The following is a 26,399-nucleotide window of genomic DNA, read 5'->3' as shown; positions in this document are numbered from 1 at the left end:
GTAACTTATATTATGGTGGCCCAAATGGCAGTGAGACAGTTGGATTTTGAGGACTTGCAATGCCCAGAAATAATTGAATGTGAAGTCAGTAAATTGCACGCTCAGTGGATCTAAAAATTCTTCTTTTTAGCTAATTAAGGTAAAGGTGTTGAAGACAAGACATCATGAGGCCTGCTTCCTTAAATAGTTGAATGTCAAATTGTTAGTCCTTGCTATGAACAAATGAAATTTGGAACAATCTGTATTAGACTTTCATCTGATACCTAACTACTGCTTGGATGCTGTTTCACTTTCAAATTTCAGTTCAGTTCATCACTCCGTACACCAAGACAAATTCCCACCAGTGACCATACCTGACACCTAAATACTTAAAACTTAGCAAACAGGCTGAATATAGGCCAGCTCAATAAAGTGGGGATGCTACACTCCTGTTTGCTGCATCCCCGCCTTGTGATTTAGGCTGATAAGATGTGTATTTTTACATTTAAAAAAAAAAAAAAAAAAACTTGTCTAGTGCAGTTTTGCTGCAATGCAGTATGGATATGTGATGCTGGAGTGACATTGTGACAGTGTTTATGAACACACGTCACAGTGTTTTATCATTGTAAAAACAAGTTCTGAAGCATCTTAAAATAATGATACTGGCTGGTGGGTGCAGTGTGGAAGCGAACTGCTGAGACACAGAGCCCCTCTGATCCCTGTATGCCGGCACCAGACTAGAAGTCGAAAGCTCCCCAGGTCTGTGGTTGTTTACGACTGATTTCTGCTCCGACAGATTATCAAGACATATGATATCACAAAGCAGGCTCCCTGACCTGATCAGACAGAAAACTGAGAAACATATGCAGATCCGACTCTGTATTGTGACCTGTGTATGTGTGTGTGTGTGTGTGTGTGTGTGTCTGCATCAGAGAGTATATTTCTGGGTGTCTTCTTCTGTGCATCGTATCTTCTGCAACTTGCCACTCCAACAACAGCGAGACAGAGAGACCACATTGCAGCAGAGTCTATCCTAAATGATTTGGCTGAATCTTTTGAAGCGGGACAAAATGAGATTTTTTGATATCCAATCTCTCTGCCTCTCAGCACCTTTTGTAGCTGTGAGCAGGCGGAGCCCATGCCACCTGTACTCTAACACAGAGCAAGACATTACATCTACTTTCCAATCATATCGCAGCACTCCAGCTGCTGACACTCCTGCCATCATTATAGATAAAGAAGGAAATTACACGAGAGTCCTGCCATGACCCCAGCTGGAGACCAATCATTAGAAGGTCAGCCTTGCTACAGATCACCATCAAGCTGTGACTGTTGATGTGACTGACAGTCCCTACCAGTGCATAATGCATTTGTATTAAAGGACAGGTAGTCTTCACTAAAACAGCGGAAGCATCTTTTGCATGTATTTTTCTTAACCACAAACTAGAAAAGGCAGAATTACTTGGATTTGCCAAGGGGTGGGTAGAAAATTTTTTTCCCTTCTTATCTACCTTTGCAGGACCAAAGGATATGCTAAGGCCAAAACCTTAGCACATATAATGCCAGGTAAGGTAACTGGGGCTCCTGATAAATCAGGTTTGATTGATTTCTCAATACAAATCCACTAATCAGCCCACAATTGCTATATGCCTATTAATATGTGCCAAAGAACGAGAGTTATCGCAGCCTGAAATAAGACATAGTATAAAATGAGGGCATCACACCCTCAGAGGGCAGAAACACTTCATCCTGTCAGGCTCTGATCCTTGTTCTCCTTGCAGACCAATCTCAAGGTGAATTAATTGTCCTTGAATTATTGATGTTTCATTCTAAGTCACCACAGTGCAGCTTGATGATGCCTCAAATAGGCTGTAAAACCCTTACCTATGGGGACAGTAAACCTACTCACTTCACAGGTCAAGTCATCTCCCTCAGGTCACTGTAAGGACCAATACTACTGTCAAAGTGGGAAATAGGATCCAGTGAGGAGCTTAATTTCAACTACAGAAAAGTAAAGATGTGGCACCTCTCAGCTCTAGTTCCTGCAACAGAGAAGAAAGAGCAGGTACCAAAAGGGCAGTGCTCTTTTAAATCAGGCATACATTATTGAATGCAGCAGTGTCTGTGGCAAAGGCCAGCTAACTTCAGGAGCAGGCAAGCACTGAATGGATTCATGCAGTTCTTCTCTTTTATGTTTGGCACAGGCTCGTCTTTATTGAACAGAATAACAAATATTTCATTTTAGCCCTGCTGGTTCTTGCAGCTTCACTGTGGAAGTGTGGCTGCTAGTGATATGAAGTGTCCTGCATCAAGCGGCCTGCCTCTCTCAGTAGCTACTCATTCACTGACTGTGCCTCAATGGGGAATGCTTTGCTTTGCTTTGATGATGAAATTATGTGAAATGCCGCTGTCCCTTTGCCTGTACTATCTGCTATGAATGAGGCCAGTTTGATGCACAGTGTGTGTGCTTGAATGCTCCAGGGCTATGTTGGGCTCAGTCACCTGGTCATCTGCACGCAAATCATATTTCACACTCCCAAGTGACTGCTGCTGCTCAAACATTTGCATCTTTAAACATGAAGAGGATACTCTGTGATACTCATCATTCCTCCCAGATAACCAAATGCCATCAAAACACTGCGACAACATGAACAGATGACCAAGGTTTGATATATTAGATAATTTGAGTTTACAGCTTTCATTGTCATTGAGATGACACGTTGCTGTAGCGTAACGTGGTTGTGTTGTAAGTTCTTAGTCTCTGCGTTGTGGCAGTGGGCACTATGTACGGGTTTGTCTGGAGATATGATAAAATCACACCATTGCTGCGGTTTTACGGAAATTACACACAAGTCTCAGTAGGTTATATCATCGTTATGTAGCCTAACGTGCTGGTTCTTGGTCATTGGTCAACATCAAGTAAACCCAGAATAGCTTCCTATTCCCTGTCTTTAAAGAGTTTAGATTTATCACCCATTCCCAACCCCTGTCAGTGGGGCAGCTTTATCATATTGGCAGTCATAACATATCTTCCTGCTTTGGTTTGTCATGTTTACTCAGTCTAGGTGCATGCTATGGGCGAACAGAGGCAACGTCAGGGGTATTTTGGGGTTTGGCTATCAAAAATCAGTGCACTGTTGGTGACACAGATTCAGTAGTCTAATCTACAAAACACAAAAAAAACACACAGAAGCCTAAATGCACTTGCTAGCAGGCACACACAAACACACACACAAATACATATTGAGAAGGAAAGGGGAATAGAGAAAGAAATACACAAAATCACAAACACCAAAACCTGCTTTTTGTTTGCTTTGCCCATCAAGTTCATACAATCTATCTATTAGGGTCCAATAGGACTCTGTCAGCAAAAGACAAAACAAAGTATGTTTCTTCTATAAAGTAGAAGAAACATATTATTTTGAACATTTTACTTCTATGTTTGCCTGTCTGCATCAAACAGGTCAAAGTAAAATATAATGTTAGAAGCTGTTGTTTGAGGCTGCAACCAACTACTTTGGCCTAGTTCTTCTTAACATTTTTGGCTCATGAGCCCTTAAAACAAAGCGATGCCAACTCGGTACTCTGTCACAGGCATGTGAGGACTGTGGTAAACAAAAAATTTCTTTTCATCTGCCAAAGGACTTAAATCTGTTCATAATTCTACGAGAGAAAAGCAGAAAAATAGTGTAAATATAAATAAGTAAATATGTCACTAAGAGTGTCAGTAGTTGAATTTTTTCCTTTTTTCCTATCCATAAATCATCTTGTGATCAACCAAAATGATCTTGTGATCCACCGAGACTGAGGGCCGCAAGTTCAGACTGAAGAGAGCATCTGAAGTGAGGAGTTTAACACCAACATTTGACAGAAAGAACAGAGGCGTTTACACAATTCCAGTTGGCAATTTTGAAGATTGGATGCAATGTACAGTTGAGAGAACAAAAGTGGAGAAAAGATCATTTTACAGGAGCGGTAATGGCAACTCAATTCAGTAAGTTAAGCGCAGGCAATTCAATAGCATTTTGATGAGGTGCTCTTGTTCGGAGAAGACTGATGACTGCCTGTTATCAAGCATGGCTCCTGAGCATCCACTGAATGGCTCATGTGATATAATAAATGGATTATGGCTTCCAGCTTCTCAGCAATACAGGTGCATAGTGACAGCATTAACCACATGCTAAGTAGGTATGATACTTAACACTATTCAAAGTGATCCATAATTCATACTGTCACTTACAGGCTTCCCTCGACACTCAGCAGACACTCTGCCATATGGTCCTGACCAGTCGACTGCCAGTGGAAGCCCATGATGTGTAATGATGTTTCCTGAAAACCTCAAGTGGGTTTCATATTCACCGTCAGATTAGTATCATGTCAGCGAGACTAGCTCCCCTACTGTTCCTGCCTCTCTACAGAAGCCCAGAGGATCAAACAAAACTTCATAAAGAAAACAAATAAGGACAGACAGAGATGAATCAGGGCACTGTAGCATGTTGATTGTCTGTGCCCGGCAGGGACTGCAAGGCAGGCAAGTCATACCAATGAGCGGCTGTGTTCAAACGCACCGGAACAGAGAACCAGCCACAGGTCTTGACGGATTCATTATTTGATCACCTGAACGGAAAGAGATCAAGGACCGTATTCCGGCATCGTTGCAATTACTTAGCTAAAGTTTTCTGCTTTGTTGTTTTGCAGAAAACAAATCAGGAAGCTGGATTATTTTCTCCGCAAGCAAATTCAAGTCATTTACACAAAAACAACAAGCATCAAACATCATTGTGCACGACATGTTATATAATAGATGCTCAGGCTAAAAGTATGGGCTTTATAATGTCTATTCTACAGGCAGGTACAGTTGTGCAATAGTGATTCACAATCGCTGCATTCTCCATAACTAACCAGTGTCAAGGAGGGGTGAATGGAGCTTGGAGAGATTAGAGTCAGGAGAGGGAGCAATTATTGATGCTGTTCACATGAGGTCATTAGAATGAGGAATGGTCTTGATATTTAACAACGCTGCAACGTGTCACGAATATGAGAGTGGGGGGAGGAATGCACGCTCAACAATATGAGTAAAAATGCAACAAGAAGAAAATTAATTTCCTCACATGGCAGGTGTTGTGAGGTGGGCCAACGTACGGTGTTTCCCTGCTAGGCACCGTGACTGCCATGCTGCCATGTTAAGAAGATTTTTACTTTGCAATTTCACACCTAGATGGGAATAAGCCAAAATTAAAATAAATTGTTTCAGCAGACGCAGAGCAGAAGCACCGCTAGAAATGAGACCCTATCATATTCAGTGGAATAAAATCTTTTTCTTTTTTTTCTTTTTTTTCTTTTTTTTGCAATGAGACAAGCCAGGTCAATGAATCCACTGAATCTCATTGGATGACAAGGGGATTATGGTAAATGAGCATATCTGACTGGTTTGAGTTGAGTCAAAGATAAACAGAGATGGAGGGTCGACAGATAATCTGGCTGTGTGCCACAGTAAACGTTCGGGGCAGTGGGCAGATCATAGTTGAACAGAATTAGACAAGGTTGCCAAAACTCTATGTGGGTTCAAATGAGATTATACCCCTAATCCCCTTGATCTTCATACACCGATAAGCATCCATAATCCTTCACCTCACCAGGATTAAAAAAGAGAGGATGGAAAGTGCAGTCGGTTAATTCAAAAGGACACCAAAATACATAGTTCCCAGAGAGCAGGAGAGGCTGCTTCATACTGGTGTGGTGAGAGAAGCCTCTGTATGGCTTTAAAGCAGGTAGCTACAGGCAAACTGTGCTAAGCTCTTTGAAGCTTTGTTAGAATGTGCACAAAGAAAGTAAATAAGGCAGAAAATCTGGCGCAGAAAAATGTTACATGGTGAAAAATGGATAGAAAATACAACAAAGATTAAAGACTATGTTAAGTTTGTTTTTTGTTTTTTGTTTTTTGTTTTTTTTTTTTAGGCACACCCAATGAAATTTGCAGACAAGGTTGGAGATTATGTTTTGTTTGAACTGCCATGCTACGCGCAATTTTTCTATGAAGATTTCAAGGCATTTATTGTGATATTGTCACCTTTTATGCAACATCAAAGACTTGATAGATAAATAAGGCACGCATTATCTTTGTTTAGTTGCAGTCAAGCTAGGTAACCTATTGATTCTTATCTGCTGGATACTCGGTTTCTCTCTCTGATGTATAATGGCCATCATCACCGCATCAAAGAATCAAACAAACCCTGTCATTTGTGGGAATTATGGAGCCTCTTATGCACCCACTAATTACGAACACTCAGTATGAAATGCAATTAAATTTGAAATGCATTCATACTTCCAAATGATATTTCAGTGATGTAATAAGATTATTGCTGAAGTTTTGATTACATAAATTATGGTACAGGGATTTAATGACTGTATCGATGTTTGTGTTATTGTCGGACTAAATAAATGAGGCATTCATCGACCACCTGCAAGCTCTAAAAAAAAAAAAAAAGAAAAGAAAAGAAACTTGACTTTGAAGGAGGAGATTAAGAGGAGCTGTCAATCAGAAACATCCTTTCTCTTTCAGTCTACAGCTAAAAGTACTCAAAGTCATGACTGCGAGTTCCTGACTTTCCTTTTTTTTGTTGTTGTTCTCTCTTGCCAACAAGAAACTCCGTCTTCTAGAGGACATAACAGGCTCCCCAACACCCATTTCAATTTCCCCCCGGCAAGAACAGAACATCCCACTCTATCAGAGGCCAAAAGAGATGCCCACTCTCTGACAGGTGCTCTGATATTAAACATATGATGTAGGTAGCATTTTATACCACTTTCCCTCTGTGAGAGTATGACATCAAATCACAGGCGTCTCTCCTTTCTCATATCCTCACAGTGTCAGGAGGCCAGGGCACCTTTGGCCCCCTCACCTGGCGCTGGGTGGTGAGTGATGGAATTCATATCTGTAATCATGTTACAGCGGGTCGCCTTGACCTCCTCTGCGGTGGTTATGAGTGACTATAGATTACAGACTGTCAGTGGACAGATCTGTTTTGGCTGCTGAATAGAGTAATAACATAAGGGTGCTGAACTGGTGCAGCGGAGCGCTCGTACCGGGGCCATCAGGATGCAGGGAAGCTTTCTCACCTTTCCAGGGGATGACAGCCCATGGCCATGACAGAAATGAACACTGGCTGCTCTAAGTGCAAAACAAATCAGCTAAGCTTATCCACAGAGTGAAAACCTCCACTGTCCTTGCCTGCTCTTGCACCTGGCGCCCCCATTGTAAGTGTAGGGGAAATAAATGTGTTGCACTATTATCTATCGTGCTTTAAAAACCCCAGCCCTTTAACAATCACTGTAAGAACAATCTCTTTTCATAGCAAAGTAATGCTCTGGGAGACTGCTAGATTTAGAGTGTAGCCAAAGTCCTTCAACAGTCATAAACAAAGCAATTCAACTAAATGTCAGATTGTGATAGCTGAGTGAGAGAAAAAAAATAAAGGAGATAGTAAGCCGTGCCAGTGAGAGTGCCAGCTATTTGCATCTTACAGAATCAAAACGGTACCTAATAAATCCCCGTTGCATTGAGCAAAAAGGGCTCTTGTACAATCAGCAAGGCTGTAGTTTTTCCACACCTAAGCAGGAATACACATTATTAGAGAGGGACCCTTGTTAGTGTTCAGCCTTGGAGTCCAAATTGGCATTTAGCGAGGCAGCAGAATGCTCTAATTGTGCATGATGTCCCAAGGCAAAGGATGCTGATTACTGTAAGCCGTCCCAAACATTTCACCTCCCAGTTAAATAATACAGGCACAGACTGCAATAAACATTGAGAGAAACCCTGTACCAGCTTTCTCCCTCCACTTAAAATACCTTAAGGATTTTCAATTTCACCAAAAAAACAAAAAAAAAAAGAAAGAAATGTACACCCCCCCCCCTAACTCCACCCCACACACATACACACATAAAGACTCATTATTTAAATCTGCAGAGCACTTTTTTCATCTCGGAGGAGCAGCCAGTGTTTTGCCCCGAGTCAAGCAGCCAAGTACATTTACCAACAACTTTAAAAGAACTGCAAGTCTCTGAAGTCACGATGAGACAAACGATGCTCAGTACTTTAGTTTTCTCTGAGTAAACTTTTGGTGAGTTCATAAAACTCCGTTAATTGGGAGGGAAAGTTAATCATTTTTTGAGCTTTAAGTTCTATCCAGCTTTTTTGTTTTGTTTTTGTTTCTGACTTTTTTTTATTGTCGATTTATTCTTGTTTTTTAAATGTTACTTAAGCTTTTGTGGTGCTCCTGAGAGCATTTTGGGGATTAAATATTTAAAAAGATAGAAATCTCAGGAACTTGCTTTGGTTTGGTTCTGTAAAGTTCAATCACACATTACAATGATTCGGTAAGAATCAGTCAAAATCTACTTTTCAACAAAATCGTGTCATCCTGGAAAACTTAATTAATGTAAGTCAAGTTAAATACAGATTTGCAGCTTTTTCTGATCATGTTGAAAGGTAAGTTTGAATTTTGATCTTCACTGATGGTTTACAAGCTAATGCATATAAACTGTTCGATTTCTGGTGGGCCAAGAATTGTTATTGTTTCCTAACAGATTTTTTTTTTTTTCACTTTACATAGGTACATGGATAGTACATGCATGTGATATCAACTAACTCTTATCCAATGGTTACCATACAGGTTTATCTACAAAAACTGACACACAGACTTTGCAAGTTTGATAGTGAATGAATATTCCTAGCAGGAACAGCGTGCACTTCCCAAAATATGCAGTTTGTATAATAAGTATTTTATTAAGGCTGAGACCAGCAAAACACAGAACAGCAGGGAGGAGTGAGACAGATGAGAGGGAAAGAGCAGCAGCCACATCAGTAGAAAAGGAAATAGAAACAATGAAGGATAGAAATCAAGGACATAAAGGATCAGTGCAGCCAGTCATCCTCATACAGTTCTGTACAATGCCAGCAAGAGTATTACAAAAATATTTGGAGAAAGTTAGATTATCTTTCTTTGGTAAGTAGGAGCAGCTGGTGGGTTTCTCACTAAACTGGCATAGATGGCAAAAATAAGAAAAAAACAAGCATTTTCTCCAATGATGTAAGACAATGTCACATGCATATTCTGTACAGTAGTTGCTGGTTGTAACACTTTGCTGAAGCTTTCACGCTGACATTTGTTGAAAAATTCAAAGCCAAGATGTTTTGTGGCAGCACCATTACATCAAATTGAAAATATGTAGTTGTCTTGTCTGTCATGTTATACACATTTCACTGTAATTCAGAAGGGCATACTTGTTATTTTTGCAAACCTTAGGATCGCCACTGCTGTTTAAAATACAGTTCTGTGTGTCTGAAAAAAGGCTTGAATGCGCAGCATGCATTCGTAATGATGAGCCCACCACTGGGACCGGCTGGGTTGAAAAGGTTAAAGTGAAATCTCATTTCACTTTAGAAGCTGACATTGTATTGTGGTTACTGGGGCTTTCTTAAGAGTGAGTATTTTAATGAGTGTAAATGTAATTCAAACATAAAATTAGATGCAAACTTTTAATTCGACCCAATCTTGTATCGGGTTCCTTCAAAACTGGATTGCTTTTACCATTAAATCAAATTCATCCAGTTTCCCGAAACTGAGTTTCCTGAAACTGGGTTTATCCAAAATACTCTCACAGAACCTTGTAGAACCAAACCCAGACTGATTTTGCAGAATTAAAAGGCTCTCTCTCTCTGCTTGGGTCTCGCTCTTATTATCCTACAAATACGATGTTTTGCATTTTAAGTACCACTGGAGTGCTGGCGTCGCTGAGCTCCACAGATAGATTTCAGTGCAGTTTTACCAGCTGGGACATAAAAACATGGAGTGACAACATCTTAGACTTGCACTGTATCCAGATAACACCTTGTAGCACCAAGCTCCCAAGGAAAACCATCAAATTAGGACTTGAATAAATAACAGTCAGATTCAGTTCATTATTGCAGCAATAATGGGGTCTAATAAAATTTCCAAAATTAGATATTTAAGAGGCATAATTTCAACATTGCATAAAACTTCGGTGTTACCTCCATGAATCTTCCACAGTGCATTCTAGCAGTGCATGAAATTACCTTAAAATCATTATAATCATCTAAATGAAGTATTATGCAATTATGTGGTGCACAGGCTTATCTAGTGAGCTGGACTACAAAATGTACAATGAGCTCATTTTAGAGCTTCGGCTCAGCTCTTGCTTTTCCTGATATCTGTAGCTGAGAAAAGCTGACCTGCTATGTGAGCTAAAAAGCAGGAGATATGAAGTTCGCTGGAACAATTCATGCTTTGTCGGCCAAACCAATGATAAAAATTGAATCACCTTGTGAGCGTGTAAACATTTTCTTAAACTGCCTACACTGAGCAAACCACTGCCGTCTTTGAAATTAGGACCCGCTTGATGTGCAGTGTCTTACAGAAAGCTGGAAGACAAGATTGAATTCTTTTTGATGATGGTTTGGTGGAAGTTCCCTGCGTAGCCCACAGGTAGGACGCTGCACAGATGAGCCTTTGATGTGAACTAAGAAATCCAGTTTTCATTATATTCATTTGACTTGAAACTTTTTATTTGCTTTATTTCAGTGAATCCCTTTCCCTCGCCCTCATGGGTGCAGCCAGCACACCCACGACACCCATTGTATTTCTGCTTATGGCTCATTGCCTGCTTCATGCATACAGCAGGAGGGCACAGTAATAGTAATGGGCTTAACATGCTAATGTTGTATTGCATTCATATGCTCTAGTGTGTGGTGTAATTTCTCATATCAACATAAAAGGTTACTGCCATCAACATAATGAACTCTATTATCATGTTACCTATGCAATCATATTACGTTTCCTTCCCACAGGCTATGCACATGATCACAGTCACAACAGCTGCATCACAATGTACACTTTTTCAGCACAATATGCCATTCATCAGTCACTTTGACATGTATTTCTCATTAAAAACTAAATGATTTTAGTTTTCTATAGCTCGTATTCCATCCATCAGCATTCATTTCTGTCTAATAATATAGCCTTTTTTTTTTTTTTTTTTTTTTTTTTTTTTAATGTGTAATCTTCTTTTTCCCACCACAAAAAAGTCTTGGATAATTTATGTGAGAGTAAATACCAGAACATTACCTTTGTCCCTGTGTGTGTAGTGCATACATATTCAGAAATGATTGCTACAAATTAATGAGCCAAGCATGTGTAACAGGTTAGGTTTCTGCTCGCATGAGGGAGACTCTGCATGTGTGTGTGTGTGTGAGTGTGTGTGTGTGTGTGTGTGTGTGTGTGTGTGTGCTGGTTTGGGAGCATTGGAGGTCAGCTTTGAGTAAGGAAGAGGAAGAGAGACAGCGTGAGAAAAGCGGGGCAGAGGGACAGAGACAAAGAGGAAGCAGAGAGAAATAGAGAGCACAGTATGGAGAGAAGAGGGTCAAGTTAGAAAAAGAGATTTTTGGTGGATGGAGAAAGAGAATAAATGAGAGATGAAGTGTGGAAAGTAGGAAAAGGCGTACTGATGTGCTTCTCAAGCAGGTCATTGGATGCAGTGTGCCTTGGGAGGGCTCATTTGAGCATGGCTAACAGATTTCCTCAGTCCCTGGAGGGGCCACTCCTCAAAGCTCTACTACAGAGAGGCACTGTCATGTCAGGATGCATGGACAAGGAAGTGGAGCACATAGCCATTAAACAACTTGGGAGCAATTCTCGATCATATGAGGGGAAGAAACTCCATTACGCATGGATACTGTTTAGCTATTTAGAAATGGCAAAGCTGGCTAAAACCAGGACCGTCGGCTGAAAGCTGCTCACGGAGGAAATGGAACTCCTGCTGGAGATCAAGGGAAACCTGTGCTTTTTGAATTTCCGAAATTAAGCTGAATTGCTCCAACAAGACACCAGTTTGAACGCTTAATAGTGAAGCAAGTTAATGTTTTCATGAGGCATGTCTTTTCTGCCAATAAACTGCCAAGTAGTCTGTAGTGTAAACAAGACCCTCTCATCACACTCTGCTGCAGGAAAATTGGGCGTTGTATCACCGCATAGCCTCTGTGGTGATCAAAGTGCCCTGCTGGAAGCGGTACAATCAATACTTTTGTCCATCATGCCTACTTTGGGCTCCTTAGCCTCCTGCCTGTCTCTGATGTGGAGTATGAAGCCTAGTTTACAGCATATTGGTGAACAGTGTCTCTTGATCCTGCTCATCCTCTTATTCAGCACTGAAGGGCACCAAGCTCTATAATCCACTGCCACCAGTCCCTGGCAGGGTTCACGGTCGACACCAAAGCCCTGCTGTTCACACAAACCCCCTACTGCAGGGGCCAGCACATCCACACATTTCACACAGTCACACACACACACTGCACTTCACAGTCACACGCACATACACTTCATAGTTTCCCAAACCCACATTTGACAGCCTTCACAAACTGTCGCATGTACACTCGCAGACACAAATATGCATAGACACCCACACATGCATAGATACACACTCACACACACACGCCAACACAGGATTCAAAGTGCAACACAGGTCTGCGGATGCCACTAGCTGCAGGGCTTCATATCTACCAATTTGTGTTGAAGCAGAGTTGATAGTGCTATGTGTCTCATGCTGACTTCCATCCACTCTGCATGGTAGATCACTTCCCTAATGACAGTAATTGCATTGAGGAAGCCCCCGGTCGTGTTCAATTACCCATTCCCATCCGGGGACGGGTCTAATCTTGCAATGTAATGCAGTATACAGATGGCTCTAGAAGGCAGACATATTCATCATCATCTCGTCTCTGCTGGAACACATGAAATCCAACGGGAGAACCATGTCACATTCGAATGGGCTGCATGACGCCTGTGAGTTTTCATTATCTGATAACGTCTGAATTAGAGAAATTCCTGTGGCAAGTGGCAAATTACAGTAGATCTATTTTTTGGAAAAATCTGAACCTACAAAGTTGAGGCCTCTCCCTGGTTTTGACAGACGTTTACTCTATGAAAAAGCAAAAATACCCACACGCTGCTGACTTATTTTTGATTTTGCCATAGTGAGGACACAGACTTTGAACCAAAACAATAGTCCTCTTAAGATAAAGACTGACAGGAAAAACACCCTTTCCCTTTCTCATAGTCCTGTGTCTCTTACTACCCAGCTTCTGGAAAAAGCCATTGATGTGCATGTGCTTTCTTGTGTTTGCTTGGACTCCTATTCCAGCCATATGAGTAGTTAATGAGTTCACCGCGAACCAATCAGAGGCAGTAAAATGAGCGCTGCTACTCACCCTAGAGGCTTCTCCAGACGACTGGCAGGTGAGCCCACGATCTCTCCCAGCGTGCAGAAGACCTGACCCAGGAAGTCCTGCCATTGGGGGGAAGCGTAAAGACACAGGCACAGGCGGGACGGAGCGAGGGGTTGTCCAAGTGGATCACAGGGGGGTAACAAAGACAGTCGATGAGCAGTTAAGCAATGTTATAAGCATTGTACAGTGATAAATTAGGACATCTGAGGCAGACACGTACGTTAAAGTCGGGTGGCTTCCAGGGTGGAGAAGGAGGAGGAAGAGAGAGAGACCAGGCAGCAGCATTGACACAACAGAGCATATCATGGAACAGAAGGCACAAGACTCAAATACCAGACCGTCATCAAACAAGTGCAAGAAAAGAGAGCAAAAGTGCATGTGTGAAAGCGCAGATAGGCAGAATGAGAACAGCAGAGGGTTAGGAGTCAGAGGAGCTCAGAGAAGGGCAGGGAGAGAAAAGGAGAGAGAGAGAGAGAGAGAGAGAGAGAGAGAGAGAGAGAGAGAGAGAGAGAGAGAGAGAGAGCTATGTAGAAAGGCAGAGAGAGAAATGCAGCAAAGAGGCAGAAAGAGAGAAAGAGAAGGAGGAAGACACAGGGAGCAGTTTGTTTCCAGTGCGTGGAGGGTTTGAAACACCAATGCAAATATGCAACAATAAAAGCATCACAGTGATATAGTATGTGTAAAAAAAAATGATGAGTATTCTGGTAATATGCAAACCAAGGGCTGCTAATATATTCTTTTTCGGCTGCATAGTAAGAGTAATGGTTTGTTTATCACAGGTTTTTTACTGTAACTGATGATACTAATATACATTTATCTTAATGAGCTATCTTCCATAATGTATGTTTTTTCACTAGGTGTACTTCCTAGCAGAATGTATTGTCTGGTGCAGTCTAAATTACAATACAAATGGTGTGGAAATGGATATTAAAACTCCTAAATGATGCCCAACACAACACAGCATACAGAGAAATTGTTTGAGATTGTTTGATACTGATGATAGGGGCAATGCTTGATTTCCTCTTGAAAATAAAGTGTCAAGGGGGTAGGCTAAATACAAATGAAACTTTTGTTAGGGGAATAAAAATACCTAATTTTATAAATTCAAACAGATGGTAGGTAGAGAAATATAAAAATAACCTCTCCCAAAATGTTCTCCCTATTCCAAGGTATACTTAAGCTTTTAGATGTTGAGTTGGTTTGCATAAAACCAAAATATGGGTGTCATGCATTGAAGATGAATCAACTAAGATAGATTAAAAGGTAAAATATAATGTCAAAGCTCCTGATGCGTTGCAATGCATCCACAAAATACAAGTTCTTTACTTACATGCTTTGTCAGGTCTGGGCTTTTAGAGTCAATATCATACCTGAAATTTAAAAAAAAAAAAAAAAAAAAAGGGCAGGAATCACAGAGGTAAAAATAAACTTTGGCAAAAAAAACGAAACATTTAAAGACTGAACAAGGCCAGAGAACCTTACCACTTTAATTATTAACTGCCATAAAAAATATACTGGCTGATGCAGGACATTTCCTGCCTGTCAATCACTCACTTGGGTCGGCCAGAGAGCACCGGGAATAGCCGAGAAAAGAAATGTAAGCAATAATGTGACAGTTAATTAAGGAAGTCATTCTATAGTTTATGAATATAATTTCCGTACTTTGCCCTGGGGATCATATTGAAACAATATAGCAATATTGTGCAAGTTCAGAACATCTGCCAGTCAAACTTAATGTGGAAGTAATTAAACCTCGGTATGCCCCCACTCCCACCTCTGTGATAAAAGAGAGATGTAAATGAGTAACACTAATTGAGAGGGGATATACTTCCTCTCCTTCTGTCCCAGAGTTGTATCATGATAGCGCACAGAACGAATTCATTAAGTGTCTAAAAATCCACAGAGACATTGAACTAGATCTTAGATACATCCTGGAAGTTCACCAGGGACTCGGTCTATTCAGGTCTGAAGGCAAAAAAAAAAAAAAAGGACAGACATACTTTTTTTTTTTTTAAAACAAATCTTTTCTTCTTGAGGGCTGGATGATGAGGAGAAAGTCAAGGAAATGATCCTGACTCTGTTCTCAAAGATCTCAAAATGAAATTACACCTTCCTCACCCTCTTGCTGCTCTGGCCTTTTCAAGAGGAGAAAGGCAGCTGTCTAATAGAATAGGCAGGACAGAGGTCTTTGTGTGTCTTATGGGACTTGGTTTCAGACATTTGCTTTGCTTAGCTGCAGTGAGATTGAGGATAAAACTTTATATGAAATATTTATCACCCCTATACCAATCTCCCTTCAACGCATGACTATCGCGACACCGCACCAATGAATAATTCCTCAGGAGAGAGCTAAGTTGGTGGCAAGGGAGGGAAAAGAGCAGAAGAGTGAATTAGGGGGAGAAAATGAGAGAGAGAGGTAGGGTGAGAGAGACGATGTTAAGCTTGTGGTGAGAAGAGGAGGAATTGGAAGAGTGGATTCAAAGCGGGCAGCACATCAGAAACGCACACACCTCAGTGCGTCCTCGGAGGACTGGATCAAATAGAATAACTCACACGTCAAAGCGCAGGTTCTGCTTCTCCTCAAAGAAGTAGTCCAGGATGTACTTCCTGACAAAGTCTGGGTTTAGCGTGTTGTCTATCACCTCTGTTCTCCCAAACTAGATCAGAGCCAAGAGACAGGAAGGGATAGAAACAAGGGAGATGCAGAGGTATCAGTGGAGAGCTGTGAGATGGCATATCATGCAGTCACTCAGAAAGTACATCTACTGCTCTATTACCTCACCCCACCCCGCTGATCCTCTCCCCACAGCCCTGTGAATTCACGGCATCGGATAAGCTGGGATTTGATTAACAGAAGTCAATGATCACACGCAGTTAGCCCTTCTTCTCCACCTCTTTTTATTGTACTGGTGATGAACAAGCCTGAGGAAACCACTTTATTGAGCCCAATTACAGTCATTTAATTAATATCACATTCACTCCATCATGGCTCTCACACCCTCTTTAAAACAAGAGGCAGAGGGTGTAGGGTGCAGAGATGAAGGCAGACACAGAGAGAGAGAGAGAGAACGAGAGAGGGAGAGAGAGAAAAGTCGTCCACGTTTTGTCGGTACACAGGGGAGCTGACACAACGGCAGGAAGATGGCAAACCATCTCCTGTTCCAATGGTGTTAACAGGAAAATTGAAACTGCTTGCACAGACGGTGAAAAAATAGCTGTTATTCTTACAGAGCAAGACCTTCTGATGAGGTGTTGTGCTGATAAACAAATCAACAGACAGAAAGGGAAAGTGTTGCAGTCACCCAGAAGACACACACACACACACACACACACACACACACACAAACAGAGACACATATGCACGCACGCATGCACGCACGCACACACACATTAATTGTGTCCAAAATGAATAATTCATAGTCAGAGGACTGACGTTGAGCTGCATAAATAAATGATCCCTAGTAGAAAGTGTTAGCATAAACTGACAAAGTGAATTAATAATCTCAGTGTTAGGAGTTGATGAGGAGATGAAACAGCAGGATTACAGTGGCATCAGATCACGGCAAACTCACACATGTGATTACATCCAGTAAAACTCACAGCGGCCCCTAACAAGGGAGGTACACCTGCCAGAGTTAGAGCCAGAGAGCCCTTTTAACAAGTGGACGCCTAAGCTAATGCGAAGCCATTCAAGTAGGATTGCATGTAATATATGACAGTTTGAGGGGCTGGGTATGTGGAGATGTAACCTGCCATCAAACATGAAAGTGTGTCTAAACCTATAAAAGTTTAACTCGTATGTGCTGCTGCTATTTCTCTCATTTTTTCCTTTGTGCCTCTCTTCCTGTCACAAAGTGAACTTCATTCTGTCGGACAGAGAAGCACAGATGTCTTCAGAGCGGACAGAAGGGCATATTTCAACAACAGGGGCCGAGTGTGGTGGTAGGGGGCCGCTACGATATTCACTTTGGTCACAGGCCCAGACTTAACTAGAGAAGAGGAGCCAGCACCAGAGCAAGAAGAAGAGAAGTACAACCTGAGGAAATAACAGACCTCCTCATCCACATATTATTCCTACCTTGGCATGAGCACAGCAGGGCAGCCAAGCCAGGGCAGCAAAGCATTACAATTAACTGTCAGCCGCTGACGAAAAAAAACTGCTGAGGGGATATCTGAGCTCTGGCTGTGTGCAGTCGCTGCCATCCAACAACCTTAACTAGAATAACCGGGAGATGGAGTGTCAGAGAGTTCATCTTGGAATAAAGACTCCTGTCTAGGAATTAGAAGTGCAGAGGCCAGGCTATTTATTTATTTAGGGATTTATTTATTTATTCATAGTAATTTAGGGAGGTTGCATTGTGCCATCCACTCAATAGACTGCATTAGCATCCTGTGCAGCTGAGTAAAAAAGGATGAAAGAGGAAAACCTGTCACAGATTGATAGTAATTAAAGACGCAGAGCGGGAGATTAAGACTTGAAAGTAACGTGTTAACAGAATGATGTGCTGCAGCTTGGGTCTTATATATTGGACCATGAGCAAAATGACATAAAATTAGATATGGGGGAGCAGGTCTCGGAGCAGAGGTGATGAAGGCATCCTACTGCAATCAAAATTCACCCATAACCATTCAGTTTCCCATTCTTCTTTCGACGGAGGGGTGTGAATTCCTAGCAGCCGATGGGAGAGTTTCCCCAAAGAGTTAATTGGATTACAGACGGTCGGTGGCACATTGAGAGGTGCTCCAGCCGACCATATCTACTCTGGGGAGGACAAAAACACATTACATGACAGAGGGGCAAAAGAAGCGCTTAGCTTTATCAATTCTACACAGCTTGAGTCTGCTGCTCACAAAGCTATCTGCCCGGCACCAAACACACAAGCCGATATCTCTTTCAGAGGGAGATTTCAAGGCTGCACCCACAGCATGTACGGTTTTAGCTGTTTTGCCAGTGGTGATAGGTGTAGGAGGCTTCCCCTGCGCATATGCCTGTTGTTCAGCTGCACTCTGCGGAAGCATGTTTCATTCATCTTGACAAAAAAAAAAAATCCCCATTGAGAACTTATCTCATTACAGCAAAATCTTGTCATTATGAGATCTTTTCTCACTATATTGAGTTTCTTGTTATTCTGAGATCTGTGCTGATATCTTCGCTTGCTATACAGAGATTTTCTCATCATTATGTGATTAGAGCTGCAACTAATGATATTTTCATTGTCAATTAATCCGTCGTTTATTTTCTCGATTAATCGAATAACTGTTTGGTCCATAAAATGTCAGAAAATGCTAAAAAAAAATGTTGATCACAACCAGCAGTCAACAATCAAAAGATACTTATTTTACTGTAATAGAGGACTAAGGAAACCAGAAAATATTCACATTTGAGATGCAGGGAATCAGAGAATCAGAGAATTTGGAAAGTAAATAAGACTATATGGTTGTGCCAGTCGCAGAGGCAGATTCGGCTCACAACTAGGGACACACTGCCTGATCTCCATCACTGCTGTTGCAATCTTGTTGCAGTGTTGAGAAACTGATAGTAATTCCATTAATTTTATTCAAAGAGACCAAAATCTCCCAGGGCCTCAAGCCAAGAAGAAATAAAAGTGGATTAAATAAAAACATTCTCGTCATTATGGCCTTAGCTCTCCATGTGACAACTGTTATGTTGTTGTGATCTTTTTCTCATTACCCTGAAATCTTTTTTGTGATATTACAATATCCTGTTTCTCATGGTGATGAGACAAGGTCTTGTTATAATGAGAGAACCAAAAAAGATCTCAATACAACACAAAAACAAATGAATACAACAAGAGAGAACTGGGGTATAACAAGAAAAGGCCTCAATATAATGAGAAAACCTGGTGAAATTTGTTTTGACAAAATGAATGCAATACACTTACATAACACTCACATTTTCATCTGTAAAACAACTCTTTGGATCTACAAAGGAACAGCAGCAGGTTGTTAAGAGGGCTGAGGTTCAAATTACAGGGTGCCAAGCTGACCTCCCTGGAAAGAGACCTGAGCTAAAATTATAATCAACCACCAAGCTGAAATGTAATTTGTTTTCCGTGATTAACATTGCAACAAGACAAAATTATATAGAAATCTAAAGAGTGCACAGCGGCTTCCTGGGCAGGGGGTTATTGCACGGGTGTATTCATTATCAATTCAGTATGTGTCTCTGCAGTGTCACATTGTGTTCATCAACAACTTATCTACATCGATCACTGTAATGTATTTGTGAACAACAACTCTCTCTGTCAGAGCCAGACAGATTACAGACAGATTATAAATCAGATTATAACTGGAACTCTGCCTTCACTTTGCAGCCGGGAACATTCACTTTGAACAACTGCAGCAGGAAACAGGAGGAGGACAGTTTGTCCAACCATTTCATCTGTGGTTTAACACCAATTTATGCCGATGCCACACCGGCGCCTAATCAATAAGCACAACACTGCAATTTAATTAAAAAAAAAAAAAAAAGATTCAGGAGTGAAAGCTCAAGGAAAAAACTGAGCCCACAAAGTCACACATACTCAGTGGAGCAGCTCCAGCATGTATATATTGATTGTGTATTTAATACCCGACTGTCTGGTTTTCAGCTTTGTGAAAAGTGTTTCATGTTCACAGACAACAGATAGACCACAGGGATGTCGTGGGAGTTATCTTAAATTGAGCGGTATTCTCCTTCAAGGTGCTATGTTTTCATTTCTCTTCGTGTCCATTCCTTTATGTCATCGGGACAAATAATAATCCCAGAAGGGACGCTCTGTCCAGCTGCAACTTCTGCCCTCCACCACTTTGTCTGAGTCTCTTGTCTAATTGCGGTCGAGTGGCCGGCAGCCAGAGGGATTTCTGACGCCCGGGCTAATCTTTATCAATACATGTAGCTGTCACTTTAATGGCCAATCAGTCACAGCGAACACAGCGCAGACCAACACATGAATATTCACGGGCTCGATCAATAGGGAGTGATTGGCACTCACAGCATTTACCTTGAAAGTGCAGAGGGGAGGGGCGGGGCTGCAAACTGAGACTAGGCTGCTGTGGAGAGGGGTGGAGGACAGACTGACTGAGGTGTGTTGACAGAAGAGCGGCTGTGTTCACTTACCTCCCTCCACTGTTTGGACTCCACACCCTGGGTGTACAGGACAACCACTGAGAAGAGGGGGACAGGATGGAGGTGTTGAGTGAGAGAAAGAGAGAGAGAGAGGGAGAGGGAGAGGGAGAGAGAGAGAGCAGAGTCACAAAACAAACCAAATCATGCATCCCTCTTCATTAAATAGTGTTTGTTTTGCTGTGTCTTTGTCGAGATTCATCATTAATTATCCTGACACGCCCTGACAGCATAATGAAGTGCCAGGCTTGATGATACTGCACCACATCAAATTTTGGTTCTGTACGATCTCAAACACACAAGGAACAGGGCGCAAAGTAAGATTGAAGGCACCAGGAGCACAATTTAAACTGTGCAATCAAAACACAATTTCTTAACAGTGGGATTCTCCTGATTCCTCTTTGATTTGGTGACTTCAAATGCCGCTGAGGCAAGCAAGCATAACATGACCTGTCATATATCCCATGGCTCATCTTCTGGCAAATACAAAACAGGGAGAGTGTGATATTTCCCCTGTCGCTTATTTATACAAAGGACTTGAACCTCAGCCTTATTGTGTCAAATGTCTCCTCCATTCTCTATCCTGCAGGGAGTATCACAGAAAATGCCTTCATAGCGGTTTCCCAAGAGACCTGGGGATGCTTCCATAGTGTTTCACCAGAAGATACCCATTTGTATTCAAAGGCTGGCGTTTATACCCTGCATGCATTAAGGTACTTTCTGTAGCTCCCACTAAGGAAAGGCTGTCACATTACTGTGCAAATGATATGCAGTTATTGAAGGAACACTTTGAAATAGCAGAGTAAACTGAATCACAGTTAAGCTCAGCAAAAGTGAAAGTAAAGAGTCACAAAAATGAGGAGAGGTGTCAATGCACCATATTCTAAGTAAAATCTCCCACAGGAAAAAGGTACGCTGCATTGCAGCCTTTAGTCTTTCTAATTCTGTACGGTTTGTGTTTCATTTGCATTGTAAAAGGCTGACAATGTGACTTACGTGGGTCGGATTTGGAGAATGTGTCTCGGTCCAAAAGATTCCTGTAAGGAAAAAATACACATCATACACATATTTAAATCAAAACATTATCATTATCTAATATGGATACCTCGATAAATGTAGATAAATTGAGTAGACCTTAAACCTGCCTCAGCTCTAACAGAGGTAAACAGATGTCTTAGTTTTTACAGATACTAAACTGTTTCACTATAACTCAAATTTTATGCAGTCACTTCACATCCTCATCAAAAAACGTCAGGTTGCCGGGAGCAGCTGTTTGCACCCTCTCCTTCCCAACAGGTCTCCCAAAAGTAGCACCAGAAGCCTGGGATTTATTTCCAATAGATGAAGGCTCATAGCTGTGATGAACATGGTTTGATAGTACAGAAGCACAGCTGTAATTGTTTTGGTCAGATCTGATAGCAGCAAGGCGGGAAACAAGTGTGCGTTTGTGTGTGTTTTTAAGTAAATTTCAATATCCACATTTCTGTCGTGAAACTGAAACAACAGGTTACCTCAGTCAGCGTTATTATGAGGAGTTGCCAGTTTAGTCCACCATTATGTAGACATGTAAATCATTTAAAAAGACTATTGCTTTTCTTTCAGTTTGTAACTGTGGCGCGACATGCACATTTTAACACAGTATCGATGAACAACAAGTGTTTTATTTAAGCAAATCGAGTAAGGAAAATAAACCAACAAAATGCTGGAATCAATGTTTATCATTCTACAAAGTTTGCTGTAACTGCACTGTTACTGTGTGAGCGATTGTCCTCAAATAAATGATATCAGTATCATTACACACAGAAAACACAGTGACCCAGTTGAAACCATCTCCAGAAACATAAATTCACCTTAAAACGGGACATACAGGCGACATATTTGTGTAGTATATCTTCATGTTCAGGTGCTGTATAGTCATATAGATCCATTCTGCATGGACTGCACATGCAGAGAAGAGAGGAAGACCGAAGAAGTCGGTCTGATCTTTCCTGTTAGAAGATGACTGAAGATGAGTATGCGTCATGTAGCAGGTAGTGCACTTTTTTTTTTTTTTTTAAAGGGAATAAGACAATCTGATTTGATCAGCCATTGCAGAACTCCACCTGTTAATCATTTATTCTTCCTACTAGTGTTGTTAATTCCTCTGCCAATCCCCTCTCCCCAAGATAACGCCAGAGTCGAAAATTGCAAAAAATAACTTCGCCACACCCCAGAGAGAATATTGCTGGGGTTTAACGCCTAACGCTTGGCCATGAAAATAGAGCCAACAGAGCAAAGGCCATAAACCAGTGGTCAGTGAAACATGTCGATTTCTTGCAGGAAATATTCAGGCTCTTAAAGGGACTTGTACAAATCTCTGAGACGATTAACAAGTTGCGCTTCCCAGTTCAAATCCACATGGACAACTCAAGAGACCAATGAGAGAATGGCGGGCGGGTCCTATTCGCTCCCTTCTTTTTCCACAATAAGCTTCCGGGCTTTCTGGTCTGTAGAGGAACGACAATCAAAGAAAACGGGCTGCTGTTGCATGACATAATAATTATAATTCTCTTGCCAAGACTGACAATATACTGTACAACTTGGATGTTTGAGCACTTCCCAGAACCTAAATTCTCAGATACAACAGAGCTTCACACAAGGGGAAGAGGTATCCAGTTTTGCAATATTGATCACCAGCCAACATCCTCTCATGCAGCCAGGCATCCTGACTGGCACATTGACTCATTCAAGATAAGAGTCGCAATGAGAGAATTTTTGCCTGTCCTGGACTGACTTCTTCTATTTTGGGAGACAATGGGAAATTCTGTATCTCTCTCAGCCAACTGTAGTCACTCCATCTCTTTCTCTCACCTTTCCTCTCGCTCCCTCTCTACTGTATTAAAACAGATATTACCTTTGAAATAAATATTTACGACAGCGCTGTGAACTGCTCATACCATCAATCTTTTTAATCAACGTTTTAAATGAGAAACATTATTCAGATGGCTTCAGTGATCTCATTAACATATCAATATGATCCAGAAAGCTATAAATTTGGCCCATCTCTGATTCCTGGTTCTGAGAAAGTGTCAATAAATAACTTGAATGCAGTGAAGAACAATCTTCAACCATGTAGGGAATAGGAGGATTTCAATGAATATAGATGAGACTTCAAGCCCCAATCCAAGCAACAAGACATCATTCATGTACAAATAATTCTGTGGAGCTGGATATAAAAAATGTTCTGTCACAGGGACATGTCGGGGGGGATATGAGATGCAGCTTAATTTGGGTTGTTGTCGGTGTTCAGCCTTGGGCTGACCTGACTACAGTTGGAACATTGTCATTGTAATTATCACCGGAGATAACAAAGCCATCCATGACTAACTGCCTCTTCTCATCCACCTGTTATTGTCTGGCATCCATTACCCTCAGCCAATTAGCTTGTCCATCACCTTAGCCTATTTCTTCCACCAGAGTGCACCACAGAGGAGGATAAAGCAGGAAAACATGCCATACTGTTTGACTATGATACACCATTGTCATAAATGTGGGGTAGAAAATGATCCTCAAGTGAGTACAGTGAGTCTTGCTGCTGCACCTTAATTCTCTTCCGTTGCACTTATCCATTCCAAAATGAAATCATTAGTACACAGATTAATACACCGATGCAAACTAATCCACCAATCAGCATGTCCGGAATGCACACCGTTCAGCGTGGGTATTAACATTGCAGATAATCCATCTGCTCTCAGCGAAGCAATGCTGCCAGCTTCAAAAATCAACTCCTTCTCACCGCAAGTCTCAATGGGATAAGACAAGATCATTATCCCAAAAGTTGATGTGGAGCGCAGTTCATTTAAAGTAGGACAAAAGTAATTATATCTATCGGCTTCTCTTCCACACCATACTTAATGTAGCAGCCTGCGTAGTTCACTATGCATGCTTTAATTTTCATCAATATGAAGATGTAATCAGCCCTTATTGTAAAGATGCTTTTGGGGAATGTATATATGAATATTGCAAACATCATTTTTCATATTCCCCTTGATTTCATCACCTTCATTAAAACTCTGAGTGAAACCGCCTGTTATCGTTGGAGTTGGAGTATTCAATATTTTATCACATGTGAAGCAACAGTCTGGAGTTTATTATCAGATGTAGATCAAACAGAAGTTTCGGAAATGACAATCAATTCAACCAGACAAATATGAAAATTATCAGATTAATAGATTTTGTTCTCCACTTAATCATCTCTAACATGGTAATGTTTGTTTATTCATCAATCAATGAATCTAATTGTAGATACTGGTTATGCATATTTTAATTAATAAGCAATGCAGTGATAGGAAAAGTTGTAAACGCTAGATTAGCATTACCCAAATGATGCATTTGTTCTGCATTCAGATTTCCAAATTATCTCTGGCTACACAAATGTGTCATAAAATGTGTTGAGTTTGGCTAAAATATTCATGAATGTTTGCACTAGGAGGCAAGTGTGAATCCAAGGGAGTTTGACACCCATAAAACCCCTGAAGACAAGTTACTGGCTGGTGAACTCTAATTTGGAAATATATATTAAGAAAGCAAGCTCCTTCTCGGTGAGACCCTTGGAGATATTTTAGCAACTCCTTGGTCCATGTGGCTGGTTATTAATCTAAGAGATGTTAGAATTAATTCCTGTGCCTGCAGTGCCTCATTGTCAGCGGTCCCTTAATACTCTAACCCCCTCTTAGAGTTGTTGAAATCATAATTGGCACCTTGGAGAAACAGCATCTAATTCAGTGGGAAGGGGTTTTAAATAGCTTTGAATCTATCTCGCTGGCCACCCCAGTACAATCTGCTCCCTCACTCGTTCTTACAGTAAAAGTACAGGACAAGTGCAAGCATGGAGGTCAAGGGAGAGGGAAGACCTCCGTGATGCATCAGTGATAAAGGGAAATGGCCTTACGAAGACACTGAAAGATGGTTTATAAATCTAAGGCCACTTTTTAGTCACTCCCTACTTGTCCTGCCCTATGATGCCCTCTTCCTTGACCAAGGACAGCTCTTTTCTCTCTACTCAGCCACCAAGGGATCAACAGGGAATTCTTCTGTCTAATGTGCCCTTAAGGAAAAACTCAGGGGTCACAGGATCATGGCATCAAGTGGGAGAGAGATATGCAGCTGCAAAGATCAGTTTAGATGCTTTTCACAACCCAAGGCTTCCCTTTATTTAAATTTAAATACTCCCACAGCCTTCTAAAGTTGTATTTTTCAATTCAGAAAAAAGAGATAAAATAATTGTTTAGAAGTAGTTGGATGTAATAGACTAATAAGGAGGACCTCCCTTGCAATTAAGGTAGTGATAACCCTGGAAAATGAAAAGCTCTTAAAAGTATTGGTGAACATTTCAGCCATTTCAGTGTTAGTAATAATCCCTGTCTGTGTTACTCTGTCTATCTGTGAAGCCCCAGGATGGTGACAGATGATGATACAGAGTACTGTTGCTTTTGTCTTGATCTCAAAACCTCTCCTCCATTACACTCAACATGCAATCTGGTCCCTTTATTAGTGACAGACCCATCTGCTGACCTTCACTGTGATGGCGCCAGGTGTCTTCTTCTCCTCCATCTGTTTAATTATTCAGTTTCTGTTCAACCTGGGATCTCTCCAGGTCCGCAATACCTACAGTAGAGTACTCCCTGGGTGGCCATCATGCAAGCAGTGACAGAATCTCAGTCATAAAACTGCTCTTCTGTTGGTCTGGTAAATGAGAACACGCACACATGCACATACGATACGATTCCCAAAGGCTGTTTCAGCTAAGTTTTTCGTGTATGACTAATGTTTGAACTGGGAATAATATCACTGCTAATTGCCCGCTGTGACAGCTCAGGGTTTGTGCAGAGAGAGTTTCCTGTGAGGAGCTGGAGGAGATGTGCACACTGATACTATGGGTGTTATAACCCTGCCAGAGCACTTTGCGCTTCGCCTAGTGTGAATTCATGCCCATTTCCCTTCATCTCCCGCTCG

At 41.3% G+C, this 26,399-nt stretch overlaps 1 protein-coding gene across 1 annotated transcript in view; it reads right to left on the bottom strand.

Annotated features, from left to right (window-relative positions):
• cpne5a (copine Va) overlaps positions 1-26,399 on the bottom strand; it is a 67,448-nt gene that overhangs the window by 35,045 nt on the left and 6,004 nt on the right. The window contains exons 2-7 of the mRNA XM_030056489.1: positions 21,402-21,442; positions 20,400-20,446; positions 15,833-15,936; positions 14,610-14,649; positions 13,500-13,514; positions 13,262-13,338 (exon numbers count right to left, since the gene is read on the bottom strand). Coding sequence (XP_029912349.1) covers positions 13,262-13,338; positions 13,500-13,514; positions 14,610-14,649; positions 15,833-15,936; positions 20,400-20,446; positions 21,402-21,442 — 324 coding nt within the window. The remainder of the gene's footprint in view (positions 1-13,261; positions 13,339-13,499; positions 13,515-14,609; positions 14,650-15,832; positions 15,937-20,399; positions 20,447-21,401; positions 21,443-26,399) is intronic.

Source organism: Myripristis murdjan, chromosome 7 (assembly GCF_902150065.1).
Source record: "Myripristis murdjan chromosome 7, fMyrMur1.1, whole genome shotgun sequence".
NCBI lineage: Eukaryota > Metazoa > Chordata > Actinopteri > Holocentriformes > Holocentridae > Myripristis > Myripristis murdjan.
Note: the sequence above shows the minus strand (reverse complement) of the source record. Positions and strands in the feature narration are given on the sequence as shown.